This window comes from Tursiops truncatus, chromosome 18 (genome assembly GCF_011762595.2).
Source record: "Tursiops truncatus isolate mTurTru1 chromosome 18, mTurTru1.mat.Y, whole genome shotgun sequence".
NCBI lineage: Eukaryota > Metazoa > Chordata > Mammalia > Artiodactyla > Delphinidae > Tursiops > Tursiops truncatus.
This window is the reverse complement of record NC_047051.1, coordinates 7,884,938-7,902,644: the sequence shown is the minus strand read 5'-3', so window position 1 is coordinate 7,902,644 and position 17,707 is coordinate 7,884,938. Positions and strand designations below refer to the sequence as shown.

Genomic DNA, 17,707 nt, shown 5'->3' with positions numbered 1-17,707 from the left:
CAACAGAGGAAGCATGTGGAAAATAAAACACTTCGGGCTAAACAAGAGGATATAATAGCCAATTTACCTCAAGTGAAGAAAAAATTTTAGAGTGTCCTAAAAACACTAAAACACCATCATAATGAAGAGCTTTGGGTCTAAACACTAGAAATAGAATCCTCAAGTATTCAGGCAACAACAGTAATAGCGTAATGATGGAATATCAAAATTTATAAACTTAGGAGGAACTAAGATCCAGAAGTAGACACAACTACGGTTACATATACATACCTGCTCTACTATAGAGAGAGAGAGAGAGTCGTATCTTTAAAGCTATCAATGTGAGCTTTGAAGTTAAGCACTATTTAATCTATTTCAAGTTGAGACAAGTCAAAACCCAGACACCTAATATGCTTGGACACCCCCCAACAAACTGTAGGATATTCTGTGTTTTGTAGCGCCTACGGCCCGGTAATTGTTACAAAAGACTTTAAGAATACATGCTTAACTATATGAAATATTACCACACTAAAGTAGATGCCATACCATTCTTTAAGTTCACATACGTTTATTCTTTAAGAAGAAAAGAATGGTTTCCAATATAACTCTTCGGGCAATCAAATAAGCCTCATTTCTTCATCGCATGCAGTATTTTTTTAACTGCCGTGGACAAATATGAAACGTAAAAACAGCAATCAAAGGTTAAATCACACTAACAATACGGCACGTCAGAGAGAAAAACCAAACTCCTAAAGGTTGAACTAGCAGCGCCCCAATGTAGTCTGGGCTTTCCTACTGTTGATTCTGAATAATGAAGTAATTTTCATTGTCTTCAAAAACTGCTATATGTATGTGTGTATATATATATACACATATATTGGCTATATGCTGTATACATGTATATGCCATACACGTACATATATATGCCATATATATACATGCATATACAGCTATATGCTTATACATACATATGGCATACACATATACACATACACATATATCACACGCATACATATTCATGAGGATTACATAAGAGCAAAAATCATGTGTGAAGAAAACTAGTAACATTAATATTTGCATAAAACTTTCAGATAATTATGGGAGCATGCTAATATGAACTACCTAGAAAAGAAACACAGCAAACACTAAAGAAGTCTTACAAGAAAATAAGTTGCAAATGAGCTATTATATAGCAACTGAAATTATAATAATGAAGACATTATGACAATGGGAATGTCTTTCTGTCCAATGTTAAAACACATAATTCCAACCATGTAAAACAACATCACAGATGAATAGAGACTGGAAAGGAGCCAGAATCAGAAGGATGAAATTACTACATATATGCTTTAAAATATATTTTAACTAAAACATTATTTTGAGCAAAAATAAATACGAAAATGTGGTTACCAAACAAGAACCACCCTTCCGAGTTTTAGGAACTATACAAGTGATGTCCACAAGTATTACACCCAGACGGGTAACCTCTGCAGAGAGGCTGTGAGGGTGCTTTCCTGGCAGAGGTGCAGAGGCAGGCCTACGAATACCTTCTGTCAAGACAATCTGCAGGAGGCAAAGGTTCAGTCAGCGCAAAGGAGTTATATTCTAGACTAAAATAAACGCTCTGGATTACTAGTGGGTTATAATCTTTCCTATCTCCATTACTTTCTGTTTACTAAATCACATGCCTGGATTTTGTATTTGCTTCAGTTGGTGAACACAAAAATGGCAATCAAGTTTTCTGTACCCCTGTATCTCCAAATAGAAACACTTCAAAAACTAGTATGCTATGTTGATAACTATCTCCAAATATGTGTGAATACCTTTGTCTTAAAAATATAAAATAGGTCCTCCCTTGATACTCAGAAACCTGGTCTTGATTAACTCTTGATTAAGCCAAAGCCATTCTACTTATAAACTTTTGTCTACTAATCCTCAAAAAGGACCAAGAGCTTTTATTCTTGTTTTATATATATGTGTGCATATACATATGCATGTCTGTCTGTGTGTATATATTCTGTGTGTGAATGCACACACAGACCCAGACTTAGATACACACATACTCATATGTATTAGCAACTCTAAGATAAAATAATTTAAAAGGTCACAATAAAATTTTCCATCAAATGATCTTATCTCAGTTCTTACCACTCGGGATTGTAATAATTTATGTTCTTTATATCTACTGTCTGTTCTAGCCACAAGAATTAAACCTCCTTAAAGATGCCACATCACCACCTGACAGCACTTTTACATGAAAATAGAGTTCTTTAGTATGTAATTGCAGGGATGAATAAGGAAGAGTTTTCAAACGAAAAATCAAGGGAAAAGTAAGAAAATGTTCTATCAACAGAGCCCTTTGGAATAAAAGCTAAAAGCTATAACAAAGGCAGTCATGCCTGTCAGCAATCTAAATGATGTCTATTCACCAAACCATGATTCTATTTCAAACCTAAAAGTTGAAGGTAAAATTCTATCAAAAATGAGGTAACACCATAACAGAGGCAATCATAAAGGGACTAAAAATACAAATAATCAAATATGGGTAAATGACAGAAAAGGAAAAAAAATGAAAAAGTTGATCACAGTAATTTAAACATCTTTCGTTAACACTATTTGTCTTGTTGAACCAAAATCTACCTTTCTTTCCATCACTGGCATCTACTGCTATCCTAATAAGCATTTTGAAGTCAGAAAGCCTACTGGACCTTCAGGCAGTACTTCCTTTAAACATTTTTTATCATGGCATATTCACATTTAATGCCATTAATAATTACTGAGAACCAACAAATTCAGAACCCACACTCTACTTCATTACCTGTTTCTCATACATATTCATCATCTTCATTTGGGAGAGGGTTTGGATTGCATAGCTGCGTATTCTGAAAATGCTCTGAGAATGGAGAAAGCCCATAGTCTTGATATGGAGGCAGAAATCATTAAAAATTTATATCTAGAATGAGTATGAATGAAAAAGCCAACATTGGAACATGGATCAAAGTAGATTAATATTTTAAATGTCATAAATAACTTTATCAGGCAAATTTGGTTTTGAACCACTTTAGTCTTTCTGCCTCTGTCTGGAAAAAGTTCAACTAATTTAACTCCATGATGCTGGCCTCTTCCCTTGTCAACAGACTATTTCCCAATATTCGTTACTTGTCCATACCTTAATTTAAGGACATGAGTTTATGGTCTAATTCGGTCTCATTATTCAGACCAAGCACTAAATTAGAAAGCAAAAACCAAGATATTTGTTCGGTATTAGGCAAAAGTTCTAAAGGACTGAATCCTGCTTTTAAGACTGATTCCAGTTCAACTGTATTTCCAAATTCCAACTATTACATAGTTCTTAGGCACTGGACTTTTAGACCAACAAATAAATCATGACAAAAATTAACATCTGTTTATTGTTATTTCTTCCATAAGAAGTAGGTCTATCTTATGAGGATATAATATCCTGTTTGGAACATACATCAGACAGATTTACTAGCCTTTAAAAACCCAGGATTCACATGTGGACCAGGAGATTACAGTGATGCTATAATGACAAACATTCCAGGAATCTGAGCCTATGTTAAAATATATTTTTTTCCCCAGAAACCTGTCATTTCCTAACAAGAGAAAAATATTACCTCATCATTGATATAATTTCTCTTTATTAAATATTTACTTTGAAATGCATTACTATGTACATTTTTATAGCTCATATAACTCTATTTTAACGAATCATTCACTCCTTCATGAAAGGCAATAAAGCTTAGCATGTAGGGACCTGACTTCTGGAGGCAAAGTCCTTGCATCAGAATCCTCGCTCCAGCTCTTCAGCCTTGAGCAAGTTCCCAGACCTGCCTGTGGTCTGTTATCTCATCTCTAACATGGGGGTCACAACAGTCATGGGGTCAAGTGACTTAATACATGCCAAGCACTTGGCACAAGCTTGCATGTGATGGTTATTAATATTATTATGATTGTACAATATTTGTTGAGCAACTACTATGTGCCAGGCGCTGTTCTAGGAACATAGGAAACATCTGTGAAAAGACCGGGCAGAGTCTTGGATCTGACCTCTTGGATCTCAGGTTCTAATGCAGGATACAGGCAGTAAGCAAATATATCTAGAATATAATGCCAAGGATAAATGGTATTAAAAAAAAAAAAAAAGCCGGGTAAGGTGAGAGAGGGCACAGACCACTGTTTACAAACTGGCGTGGAATTCCTTGCACACAGCAGCGGCAGCGATCTGCCGCCTGGCCCCGTGATTAAGGCCCCACCTGTGTGTCAGCAGGCACACCTGTGTGTCAGACGCAAGCCTGGCCGCACTGCTCGTTAGTGATGTGAGCTTGGGCAAGTCGCGCAATCCCTCTAAGCCCGTTTCCTCTCTGCAAATGGGGAGAATTACAGAAACCACTTCATAGACTTAGATGAGCTGACGCTTGAAGGCGGCATAGTGTATTGACATGAGCGCGAGGTAAAGTAACGGCCATGGTGAGCACTCAGTGAACGTCCGCTGCGGGCACTACTATGGCTTCCAACCCTCCTCCAGGGTCTCTACTGCAGACCCAGGCGCCACGTGTTAGGTGTCTCACTAGTCCCTCCAAGCCCACCTCCCCAAATGTGAACTCATGGTAGTAGCTCACAGAGTAGCTGAGCCCTTTGCCAACATCCCGCGAGACCCAAGATTTCCTCTCTCCATCAGTGGGGGTCCTCACAGTCGCCCCGGCAAACTCTTCCTGCTTCTTCAAGGCTCAGTTCAAATGTCATGACAAAGCCTCCGCTGACCTCTCCCGGCAGGGCGGGCGGGCTGCTGCCTGGCCTGTGTTCTCATGGTGGCTGCTGATGCGGCTGCAGGAAGTGACATGCAGTGCCCCGCCCCCCATCACGAGCCTCCCAGAGGACGGCACAGGCAGGGCCCCCCTCCACAGTGAAAAGGCCGCCCTGCAGGGCATCACCCGCCCCAGAGCACTGGCCTCCTCCAACACGTGCACGCATGCATTGCCACCTCACTTGGTCCCCTGGGCACCGATGTCACCACCAGGAGAGTGAGATCTAAAGTGACCACTCGGGACTTCCCTGGTGGCACAGTGGTTAAGACTCTGCGCCCCCCCATGCAGGGGGCCCAGGTTCGATCCCTGGTCACGGAACTAAGATCCCACATGCATGCCGCAACTAAGAGTTTGCATGCCACAACTAAGGAGCTGGCAAGCTGCAACTAAGGAGCCCATCTGCCACAACTAAGACCCAGCACAACCAAATGTAAATAAATAAAGTCAGTAAATAAATAAATAAACCACTTATATGGGTCCCTAGCTCCAGACTCAGAATCCTGCGTGGCAACGTCCAGCTGGCCACCCTCCATGAGCTGGGGAGACCCCGAGTCTGGCCTCTGAGGTCCTGAGTGGGCCGAGCCCACTCCCACCAGATTCACACCAGGTAGAAATCTCCAGTAAGGGAAGGTGTCCCAATGCTGGGCGCCAAACAGAGACCCACATTCACGACATGGTGTGAAGAATTCATTACAGCTGAGCAAGCCCCAGAGGAAGTGCACTCGGTCTCACTGCTCTGTTTTCTCCTGCAGCATCTCGCCCAGGCCCTTGCCTAAGTAAATACTCCACAAAGATTTGGTAAATGGATGCATAAATTCTTACTCAACAGCAACGCAGTAAGAACTCCACTTTAATAAATAACTCAGTGTGATTACTTAACACCTACCGATTACGACAGAAAACAAACTTTCACTAAGTAATTCAGCATCCGATTGCTCTCACCTAAAAAGGAAAGTGTGGTGAAAGCGACTTGATTCTCACAGCTAACCTTTTAATGAAGCACCTCAAGCTGTCTCCTTGCCAATACGATAACGTCTGAAACTAGAAAACACAAGGCCACTTTCTCAAGCTTCTTCACGCTCCTCTGTGAAAGGCTTTGCTTCCAGCTTTCCTGCCTTATCGCATGGAAATGAGGTTTTTTAAACTAATGAGCCAAGACCTAACTCTTCTTGAGAAAACAGTGATTTCCAAACCTTTCTGTGAATAAGCAGAATCATTTATTTGTAAGGTGGTGATTCTGCCAGCTTTTAAATAAAGTTCGTACCACAAAAGAAGGCAACGAAATTGGAACCGTCTGCTCTCTTCAGAAGCTCGTTAGCTGTGGGAAGGGAGAGTATGGAGGTTTCTAAGCAGCTAGTCTGGCCCCTTTGGGCCTAAAACAGAAAATGTAATCCATTATTGCCATAAGATGAAATTTACAGGGGCACCATAACCCCCCTAAAAAGAAAACCTTATAAGCCTAACCCACTTCTGAATTTTCTTTTCTGTATTTGGAGGATGCCTTAAAAATGCGTCCATACGTAGATGCAGAGAATGGACTTGAGGACACGGGAAGGGGGAAGGGTAAGCTGGGACAAAGTGAGAGAGTGGCATGGACATATACACACTACCAAACGTAAAATAGATAGCTAGTGGGAAGCAGCCGCATAGCACCGGGAGATCAGCTCGGTGCTTTGTGACCACCTAGAGGGGTGGGATAGGGAGGGTGGGAGGGAGACGCAAGAGGGAGGAGTTATGGGGATATATGTATACGTATAGCTGATTCACTCTGTTATACAGAAGAAGCTAACACACGATTGTAAAGCAATTATACTCCAATAAAGATGTTGAAAAAAAAAAAGGGGTCCATAACTTATCCGTGGTTCTGCCCCTCCCTCAGGTCCTGCCTTCATTCTAAATCCAGCCTGTCCCCTCTCTCTGAGTAGTCACTCCTACAGGGGCTTATTCCCTGTCTCCCATTCAAAGTGATTCCCCAACCACACATGACCTGTGCCTTGTGCTAAGATCATACTTCAGAGTCTTCAAAATGTACATGAGTCTTTATTTTACTAGAACCTAGTTTTAAAACAACACAATGATGCTCTCTCCTCTCTCCTTTTTTGCCTCCAATTTAATCTTATTTTGAAATTCCTTTGGCGAATATTAATGGCTTCTATAATTTTAAGCAAGTGTTGATACATTTCTGAAGGTGCAGTAAAAACTGTGTCAATCTAGGATCAGCCTTGGTTACCGGATCCCAGGTCCCAGAAGGGAAAAAATACTCTCATTTGACAGCCTCTCCATCACAACATAAACTCAAGCTTCTCCAACAGAGTCTTCGCCAGAGACCGAGCTGACTGCGCCCATTTCACGTAACAAAAAAAAACAAGAATTTTCACACAAACACTGACTCAAGGAGGAATTTTTTCCAAGTTCAAAAAGCAGAAGTCAAATCACAATTGACACACAGATGCCACGCACATAACAGGTATTTAAAACAAAATACACTCAAGGGCCTGATTAATTCAGAGATTGTTGCACAAACTCTCCTTACGGGTTTCTGTTAGCCTTACCTCCACCTGGCTTTTGTTCATGCACCTCTTTGTATAGTCAGTCTTTATAAGTTCACATTACCCTTCCACCTGTAATGCAGGGAGAAAACACTCAGGAAAAAAGGTAGCACTTCTTCCAAATCTGCATTCTTCTATCTGTAGATGTACAGTTAGGAACCCTGTACTGGTCAACCACATTACCAGCTCTACTTTCCATCCATTTTGATCTAGAAAGATCACTATTCCTGCTAAAACACACTTTACTCACCCCCCCGAACAAATCCTAGGTCCCCTGGCATCCCAAAAGCAAACCTTCCTGATGACTCATGTCTCCGTCTTCCAGATCTGGTTCCCTGTTCCAAACCAGCATCCCTCCAGCTAATTTCCTGTCTCTCCTATCTGATCGGATAGAAGTCTTCCTTCATGTGCTGTTTACATATCGCTGTACTTCCTAAACAACTTCATGACCACCGTCTTTCTCAAGGGCCCCATGGACTGTCTAGAGATGTCCTGTTACGTTCAAAAGTACCTAATGTCGCTACAGATGTGCAATGAATATTGTTGAATAGATATTTTAATAGACTTATATCGGATTTCTAATTTCTACTTAATGATACAGTCATTTCTATTATGAGATCGTTACCATCTACCTTATAAGTAATTCAAAGAACTAGAGTATCTTTTCTAAATCCTCTCTAACTCGGCTCCACCACAATCCAGAATGGTTCTCTGTACATAGGAAGCACTTGGTAAAGTCTGCTAGCTTCCTGACTAGAAGAACTATATCATTATAGACTTCAAAACCATTATGACCTGCCTTATAAGCATCAAACCTGGAAGTGGGAGTGACAACTCCCAATGACCCAGATTGTTTCAGAAAACAAGGGAGACAGTTTCACCACTCTGGTAACAACTCCGAGTACAGTGTCGTGTTTCAGATAGAAAGTTCGCTTAGGCTCCTGTTTTTATACTCAAATGAGAAGAATGAAAAACATTTGTGTTTTCAGTAAGACCACATTTTAGCACCTTGAGGCGAAACAGGCGTAGGCAATGACTTGCCAAAGCAAAAGAGAACAGCTAGAAGCAGATGCCTAACTGCGGAAACCATTAAATTTCTGCACCTTAATCTTTGGCAGATTTCGTAGTCAAGTGCAACCCGACAGGAGTAAGGAATAAATAAACAGCAGTTCTAGACATCTGGTGGCGTGGAAGAGATATTTTGGACTATCAGATAAATATTCAGATGGTAAAACTTGTGGCTGATTCCTCCCTCACTAAGCAACTGTGGTGAATGCTCATGGTGGGCAAATCGATGGAGAAAACCAAACCTGCAACCTGAAGACTTCATGATTCAGGTCGCAGGTGACATCCTGTCCCGTTAGAGGCGCAGCACATACCTGGCAAACCATGGGGCTGACCCCTCAGAGGAGCCAGCCTGCTTCTGCCGCAGCACCGGTGATGCCCTGACAACTCTGCCCCGGATTCGGCTGTCCTTGTCTTCCCCAGCTGACGACTAGGCTGTCAGTTCTTTTTCAAGAATATGTCAGTTTCTTAAACCAAGTTCCAGTCAAGTTGCAACTAGGGAGCCATTACCTGCCTCTCCAAGTGACTCTGCTGCCCTATAGTCTGTGCATCTCGGCACTTAATTCTCTGCAGTTAATCTTCTTTCTCTGTTTTCACGTAGTTCTAGGTCAGGGTAGCTCATCATTGCCCCAGGTATTGTCTACAGACCCGGTGCGAGCTTTTGACAATCTGTGGATCTCCAAGATGCTATTCGTGGAATAAATTCAACTTTAAATCACATACGTAACATAAAGAACTCTACACAGAGGAAAAAAATGAACCAGGATCATGTACAGATGCAAACTGTAAAATCTTTCCAGCCATTTCAACTACCAAAAGACGCGTTAACCCAAATATGAAATTACCTGAGTTGTAACAGTACACCCTGGATCTTGTGAGCAAATTAAATCCAAGTGCTAAAAATGAAATTCTGTCATAACTACTTCAGTACTCATAGCTGGCTTCCACGCTAGGAAAGAACTGAATAAGAAGAACAGACCATCTGATAATTAAAGGGAGCTTTCCAATTGCTTCAGTCTAGACTCCATTTATTATCACGGAAATTAGATGCTGGGGGAGGGGTTTGCTTGGTGATACTGCTTTATTAGGTGTCTTTAAATGTAAAACCAATACTGCCACCTAGTGGCGATCTAAGTCACCAGCTAAATAGGTGGTCTAAATGGCAAACCGTAAATGCAAAGGACAATACAAATTAAGTAGAAGCACACTGAAACTAAACAGAAGCGCAGAATAAACTGCTAGAAAAGTTCAACACTTTAGAGAAATAGAAATGTTTTCTAACCTTTCTAGGAAACGTTACCACAAGCAGAACACTGATCATGGTTGAACCATATTACAGCGTGTAACCAGGATGTTACATTCTTATGTTTTATACTGACCTCAGAGAACTTTAGAAAAGAGAGACACAAGGGCTTCCCTGGTGGCACAGTGGTTAAGAATCTGCCTGCCAATGCAGGGGACACGGGTTCGAGCCCTGGTCTGGGAAGATCCCACATGCCGTGGAGCAACGAAGCCCACGCACCACAACTACTGAGCCTGCGCTCTAGAGTCCGCGAGCCACAACTACTGAGCCCTCGTGCCACAACTACTGAAGCCCACGCACCTGGAGCCTGTGCTCCGCAACAAGAGAAGCCACTGCGATGAGAAGCCCACGCACTGCAACGAAGAGTAGCCCCCTCTTGCCACAACTAGAGAAAGCCTGCGCACAGCAACGAAGACCCAACGCAGCCAAAAAATAAATAAATAAATTTATTTTAAAAAAAATAAATAAAACACACATGAATCTGCCTCTACAAAAGGGAAGGTACTTCTGGGAACAAGGTACAGAGATATATGTGCCCTTAATTCATATATGAATTCAAACGATACATAACTCTGTCCTGACATCATCACTGATTCACAGTTTGGGGTAACAGCCAAGGCCCAACTGAGCTAAATTCCATGAATGCTCACCTGAACCCCACTGAGGGACTATGTGGGGCCCTGCTCCCCGACCCCCGCACAGGCCTCTACCAGAGCCCACGGAGGAACCCCAGCCTGTCAAGGTTGCTGCAGGACTTCCTCTCTGATGGCATCTGAAAAGGTTTAGTAGAAGAAAATCTCCAAAGTTGGGTTTCCAGACAAAGGGGAACTTAAAACTCATCAAGCTGCTCCTATCTCCAAGTATCCCCCCCCCCAAAAAAAACCAACCACCTGTCTATAGCCTGCAACACTTTCCTCTCCCTTGAGAAGGTATGAGGAACCGAGGGTCTGTCCTTGCGGGGACGTGGGGAGGGTGGATGAATTTCATACGTAAAGCATTTAAAGATTAAGCACAGTAAGCTTTCCTGTCAGCAGTGCCTTAACCTTGAATACCATTTACAGTTGTTCATTTTTCCATTGATACCTCCAACCCTTTATTTCCCAGCTCCCACCAACAGAAAGAAGCTGTCTGTCAAACACACAGGTCTCTTCTCAGAGAGCTCTTGACGGCTTTTACCTGCAGACAGCACTTCTGTCTCGAAGGCCACAGCCACACAGTGGAGCGGGCTGGGAGGAATTTCTTTGCTTGGCTAAAGAAGAAAGCTCCTATACGGCAGCACAAGAAGGTAGCTCTTCCTTTGCCCCAAACCTCCAGCATCATTCAGAACAGATTTAAACTCAGCTCACGCCTATTTCAAACATCATTAAAGTGTACCTGGACGTGTCAGTCTTTCTCGCCATAATCCTTCTTGGATATTACATTATAAATCAAATCAAAAGTTCAATTAATAAGATCCAATTTAAAAACGGATTAAGAAACTCACAGAAGCAGCACCGCACCAAGGTTAATGAAAGTGTTATTTCAACATAGAAATTCCCATAGAACTTGTTACCAAAATTTTGAACATTAATTATCTTTGCTATTTTAAGCTCTGCCTTTAAAAAGTTATTTCTTCCACTTTTTTCTATCATACTTTATGATGAAACCGTGATAGTCCTATACATTTATATAATTCTCTTAAAAATATATATAATAATTTAGAATACGATGCTTTGAGCATTAGAAATTAACTAGAGCATTTTAAACAATATAGTCCATATTAAACCAGCAAAACAAAAACGAGGTATTTTATCTCAATAAAATTGATCATCTATGGACCAAGAGCTTTGGAAAACAAATGAATCAACACATAAGTAAGTACTGACATTCCAAGTCACCTCTACGTACCTGGGTAAGATCTGCCGCTTGCTTTAAGATGCTTTGTTTTAACTGTTCTGCTTTCTTTGCATGAAAAGAATTACTTTGACTCTGGATGACAAATGCAATTCCTTTTAAATCTAGAACAACAACGACAAAAAGTTTTCAGGTATTTTTTTTAACAACAACTGAAATAAACTTGAAAACAAATCAAAACAAAAAACAAGGCAAGCCTTCAGGCAATAAACTCTTAGGGAAAAAAAAATCAATTTATATGTAATTCTAGTAACACAATCTCCCTTTTTAAACTGATCTCTGCAACTTCCTTCCTAGAAGTTAGTAAGTAAATAAGCCCGCTGTACTAACCAAGTCTGTGGTAACAAGCTGTGACGTTGCCCCTGCATCTGTCAGAAAGTACGCAAATGTTAATGTGGGAAAGAACACTCGCTTCCCTGTCACTGAAAATCCAATGTCTGCAAGAAGCCTTTTAACAATTCCCACATAACCCTACAGTGTGTCTACCTGTTAGGGGCTGCATTGTGTCCCCCAAACTTCATGTGTTGAAGTCCTCACCCCCAGCACTTCACAATGTGACCTAATTTGGAATTGGGTCTTTACAGAGGTGATCGAGTTAAAGTGAGGTTATTAGTATAGGTCCTAATCCGATATACAGTACTTGGCGTCTTTATAAAAAGAGGAAATCCAGGCAAGAGACACACGGAGGGAGGATGCTGTGAAGACACAGGGAGAGGACGGCCACCTGCAAGCCAAGGAGGGGGGCCTCTGAGGAAACCAACCCAGCCTCCAGAACCGGGAGACAAACGTCTGCTGAAGCCACGCGGTTTGTGGCACTTAGTTTCAGCAGCCCTAGCAAACTAACACTCTACCTCAAGCACATTCTGGACAGCCCTTCAAGGTGACGCTCAGCAATGACCTCACAAGGCACCTGGCCAGGATGCAGTGTTATCTCCAGGAAAACAGCCACGATTCCACACAGCAGGGCTGTGGCGGGAAGGGCTGCATAAAAGCCTGTCGGCAACACTGGCCATATCTGCCGCCAGCTAAGACTGGCTTCGGGGCAGCCGGTATCTTGACAGGGTCCAGACCAGGGGAGACCACAGACGTCTCGCCGCAGAGGGGGCTGCTCAGGCCCCGCACCAGGGAAGCACATCAGGCCTGCCCAGGTTCGGAGCTCGTGATAAAGAAAAGGAACTGCCGTTGTGTCAGGACGCTGCCACCAGACAGGGGTGCTGGCCGGAGGCAGGTGTCACAGACTTTTAGCCTCCAAGCAACATGGATGGACCTGGAGATGATCATACTAAGTGAAGTAAGTCAGACAGAGAAAGACAAATACATGATATCACTTATATGTGGAATCTAATAAAAAAAAATACAACTGAACTTTTTTACAAAACAGAAATAGACGCAGACTTAGAGAATGAACCCCTGGTTACCGGGTGGGGGGGCAGGGAGGGGAGGGTTGGGGGGAGGGATAGACTAGGAGTTTGCGGTTGACATGTACACGCTGCTATATTTAAAATGGATACCCAACAAGGAGTACTGTACAGCACAGGGAACTCTGTTCCAGTCCTCTGCAATGACTTAAACGGGAAAAGAATTTGAAAAAGAATAGACATATGTATACGTAAAACTAAATCACTTTGCTGTACACCTGAACCTAACACAACACTGTTCATCAACTATACTCCAATATAAAATAAAATTTTTTAAAAAATTAAAAATTTAAATTTAAAAAACTGTAGCCTCCAGCAGGCTGACAGTAGATGAATGTGAGGACCCTCCCCCACCAGGAGCTTTTCACTTTAACCCCTCGACTCAGGGCCGCTAACTTGGTTTTAATTTATTCCATTAAATTTTATCGTTCTCATGTTCAGTTCTATAGTTCCATTCATTTATTCACTCAAATATTCATACAACAAATAGCTCCACAGTGAGCAGTCCAGATCCTAAAAATAATCCAAAATGCTCTCTGGTTAAAACTCAACAAAAAATTTAAAAGGAAATGCTGAACAACCTGCTGACTATGACGTCATTCTTTCTTTGTAGGAGTTTATAGAAATATGAACCCTCTACATACCCATCTCTGTTTTAAATCAGTATAAATCAGACACACAGATACGGCTCAAACGGGTATCTTCTACTTCAACTGAAATGTAACCTTCGATCCACTACATCTGAAACACTAACGTAACTGCTTTATCAAAATGAAAAGTATTTATTTTTTTAAGACTGGAGTCATTAAGCCTCAGAGAATAATTTTTGCAAAATTTAATAAAGTTGAAGACGCACATGTGCAATGACCCAGAAACTCCAGCCTTATTAGTCATCCTTGAGAAACTCGCAATGCGTGTACAAGGGAATGTAACAAGAGTGCTCACAGCAGCACTGTGTAAAAAGAAACAATTGGAAGCAAACCAGGTACCCCCTAACAGGATACACAGATTGGACTACTACACAGCAATAAACATTAACTGACGCTACATGGATCAAGCCAGATGGATACTGGAGATGAACCCTACAGACAGAATGCTGAAAAAAGCAAGGCACAAGGGAATAACCATACAGTATAAATCAATGGTTTACAAAACTATAAACACAAATATATAAAAAATGGATATATACCATATATATGCATGTATACATATCAAATATGGTGTGAAAGTATAAAAGACCACAGGAGAATGAGACACCAAATCAAGATAATGGTTTAAATGCTACAGCTGTGTTAGGAATATTTTATTTCTTAATCTGAGTGGTAGATACACCATGTTACTCTTTGTAGCTTCCTGTATGTTCAAAATAATTCATAATAAATTTTTTTAAAAGAGCAGCTCGGACTTCCCTGGTGGCACAGTGGTTAAGAATCCTCCTGCCAATGCAGGGGACACAGGTTCAAGCCCCGGTCCGGGAAGATCCCACATGCCACGGAGCAACTAAGCCCATGTGCCACAACTACTGAGCCTGCACTCTAGAGCCTGAGAGCCACAACTACTCAAGCCTGCGCACCTACAGCCCGTGCACCGCAGCGAAGAGTAGCCCCGCCTCGCCACAACTAGAGAAAGCCCGCACGCAGTCATGAAGACCCAGCGCAGCCAAAAAATAAATTAAATAAATAAAAAAAATTATTTTTAAAGTTGAAAAAAAAAAAGAGCAGCTCCATCTGTCAAAAGGTTAACCCTGCAGGAATCAACTCCCACCACCTCCTCTACCAGATCAGCAAAGTTCCCACTGTTGGCACAGAAGCAGCTCTTTGGTGTGGGGAAGAGGCTTGGGGAGAAGAAAAAAAGCGAATTCTTCCCCTTTTCGTATCTGGGTCCTGCGCTATTTCCTCTGCTCCTGAGAGATCATCCCCTTCCTTTGTCAAGTGCTTGGACTGCGCATGCTGTGTGCACTCATTCAGCAAACATCTCCAAGCCTCTTCTAAGCACGAGGATCCAGGATACACAAAGGAGCAAGCGCGACCCCAGCACGGGAGTCTAGCTCAGAAGACGCCATCACAGCACGAGGCCGCGGGTGTCACTGCAGAGCCAAGTGGGGACCCTGGGGGCACAGAGGAGGAGAGCCAGTGCAGGGAGAGCTTCTGGGGAGGGGTGCTTCCTGAGTTTCCTCTAAAATGCAGCAGTGGGACTTCCCTGGCGGTCCAGTGGTTAAGACTCCGCACTTCCACTGCAGGGGGCACAGGTTCAATCCCTAGTCGGGGAACTAAGATCTCACATGTGCACAGTGCAGCCAAAAAAATAAAATATTAAAATTAAAAATTAACATAAAAAATAAATTAAACATTTAAAAAGTAAAAAAAAATAAAACAGTTTTCTACAGACTCAGGCACAAGGTAGCAGATCAGTGGCAGGAAGAAGAGAGTTATCACAGAGCCCACAGCCACCTTATCTTGGGAGCAGCCCTGAGAGGCGACCAGGGAGTTTATCGGGCATTTCTGAGAAAAGGATGAAGGGAACAGTCAGTGATAAAGTTAGAGAGGAAGGCTGCGTCAGCCAGATCAGATCAGGAAGGATTTATGTGCCATGCAACGAGGCCGGGTCTATAGATTAACAGCTTTCAAACTGGGGAAGGGCCCCAGAGCGCTCTGGGACCCCAGACAGCAGAGCCTCCCCAGAGGATGTGATGAGGACACCAAGTCCTGGGGACACCCAGGGACGACTTTTCCAACAGAGAGAGCAGTGAAGGTTCGGGACAGCAAATGGAGTGTTGGGCCCTGAAAGTGTTACAGTTAGGGGAGGCTGTACGGTGAGGTAAGGAACGGCATGCGTGTGCTGGAGTTACCTGTATGAGGCAAAAGCGGAAAGGTGTACCCAGGTCCTACAACCCTGACACAATGAACGATGACCACGTTCAGCCCTACCCCCATTCCAGAAAAGAACCAGCATAGTGCAGTTTGGTCCTTAAATTCCTGCTGTTCTTTATATCGGCACCAGGAAATGTTTCCTGACATACATCCTAAGCCCTCCTGGACTGCATTGCATTCTGGCCGAGTCTAGATCTCCGGGTTGTCTTCTCTGTTCATGCCGTTCAACCACGTGACTCTTAAGCTCTCACTGCCTGGTCAGTGGAACCAAATGAGACGATTCCGCTATTTCCCCATCCCTTTGCTGATACCTCCCTAAACCCACTGCAATGTGCCTTGAGCAAATAGTCACAACTCAAGACAGACTGTCACTGTACCTCCTCCAGGAATGAGTGATAAATGGGTCACACACTAAGTGCCTGACAAGAATGATGAGTGTGACGGGCGAGAAGGGAAGATAGTCAAGGATACAGCGAGGACCCACTCGGTGTTAAAGCCGACGGTAGCTGTAGAACTTTCAGGAAACAGGACCAGAGATGGCTACAGAGGGAGCCCTGTAGGAGGATTAACTCTTCTGTGAAGAGGAAAGCAATCAAAGGTGGGGACACACAGTTCTTTGAGGCAGAAGCCCAGTGTGTCTCCCTTTGCTAGCAAAGCAATAAAGCTATCCTTTTCTTTTTTTTTTCTTTTTTATAAATTATTTATTTTTAGCTGTGTTGGGTCTTCGTTGCTGTGCACAGGCTATCTCTGGTAGCGGCGAGCGGGGGCTACTCTTCATTGCCGTGTGCGGGCTTCTCATTGTGGTGGCTTTTGTTGTGCAGCGTGGGCTCTGGGCACACAGGCTTCAGTAGTTGTGGCACATGGGCTCAGTAGTTGTGGCACACAGGCTTAGTTGCTCCGTGGCATGTGGGATCTTCCAGGGCCAGGGCTCGAACCCGTGTGCCCTGCATTGGCAGGCAGATTCTTAACCACTGCGCCACCAGTCATTGGTTCAAGATGCTGGAGTAGAAGGACGTGCTCTCACTCCCTCTTGTGAGAGCACCGGAATCACAACTAACTGCTGAACAATCATCGACAGGAAGACACTGGAACTCACCAGAAAAGATACCCCACATCCAAAGACAAAGGAGAAGCCACAATGAGATGGTAGGAGGGGCGCTATCACAGTAAAATCAAATCCCATAACGGCTGGGTGGGTGACTCACAAACTGGAGAACACTTATACCACAGAAGTCCACCCACTGGAGTGAAGGTTCTGAGCCCCATGTCAGGCTTCTCAACCTGGGGGTCCGGCAACAGGAGGAGGAACTTCCAGAGAATGAGACGTTGAAGGCTAGTGGGATTTGATTGCAGGACTTCGACAGGACTGGGGGAAACAGAGACTCCTCTCTTGGAGGGCACACACAAAGTACTGTGCACATCAGGACTCAGGGGAAGGAGCAGTGACCCCATAGGAGACTGAACCAGACCTACCTGCTAGTGTTGGACGGTCTCCTGCAGAGGTGAGGGGTGGCTGTGTCTCACCGTGAGGACAAGGACACGGGCAGCAGAAGTTCTGGGCAGTACTCCTTGGCATGAGCCCTCCCAGAGTCCGCCATTAGCCCACCAAAGAGCCTGGGTAGGCTCCAGTGTTGGTTCGCCTCAGGCCAAACAACCAATAGGGAGGGAACCCAGCCCCACCCATCAGCAGACAATGAGATTAAAGTTTTACTGAGCTCTGCCCACCAGAGCAACAGCCAGCTCTATCCACCACCAGTCCCTCCCATCAAGCCCCTTAGACAGACTCATCCACCAGAGGGCAGGC

The 17,707-nt window shown here is 43.3% G+C and overlaps 1 protein-coding gene across 5 annotated transcripts in view; it reads right to left on the bottom strand.

Moving 5' to 3' along the window:
• B3GLCT (beta 3-glucosyltransferase) overlaps positions 1-17,707 on the bottom strand; it is a 108,718-nt gene that overhangs the window by 63,449 nt on the left and 27,562 nt on the right. For 4 of the 5 annotated variants that reach the window (XM_073795021.1, XM_073795020.1, XM_073795019.1 and 1 more), the window contains exon 4: positions 11,610-11,719. In XM_073795021.1, coding sequence (XP_073651122.1) covers positions 11,610-11,719 — 110 coding nt within the window. Of the gene's footprint in view, positions 1-7,357; positions 7,406-11,609; positions 11,720-17,707 lie in introns of those variants that run through there. The other variant, XM_019936781.3, reaches the window with a different exon arrangement.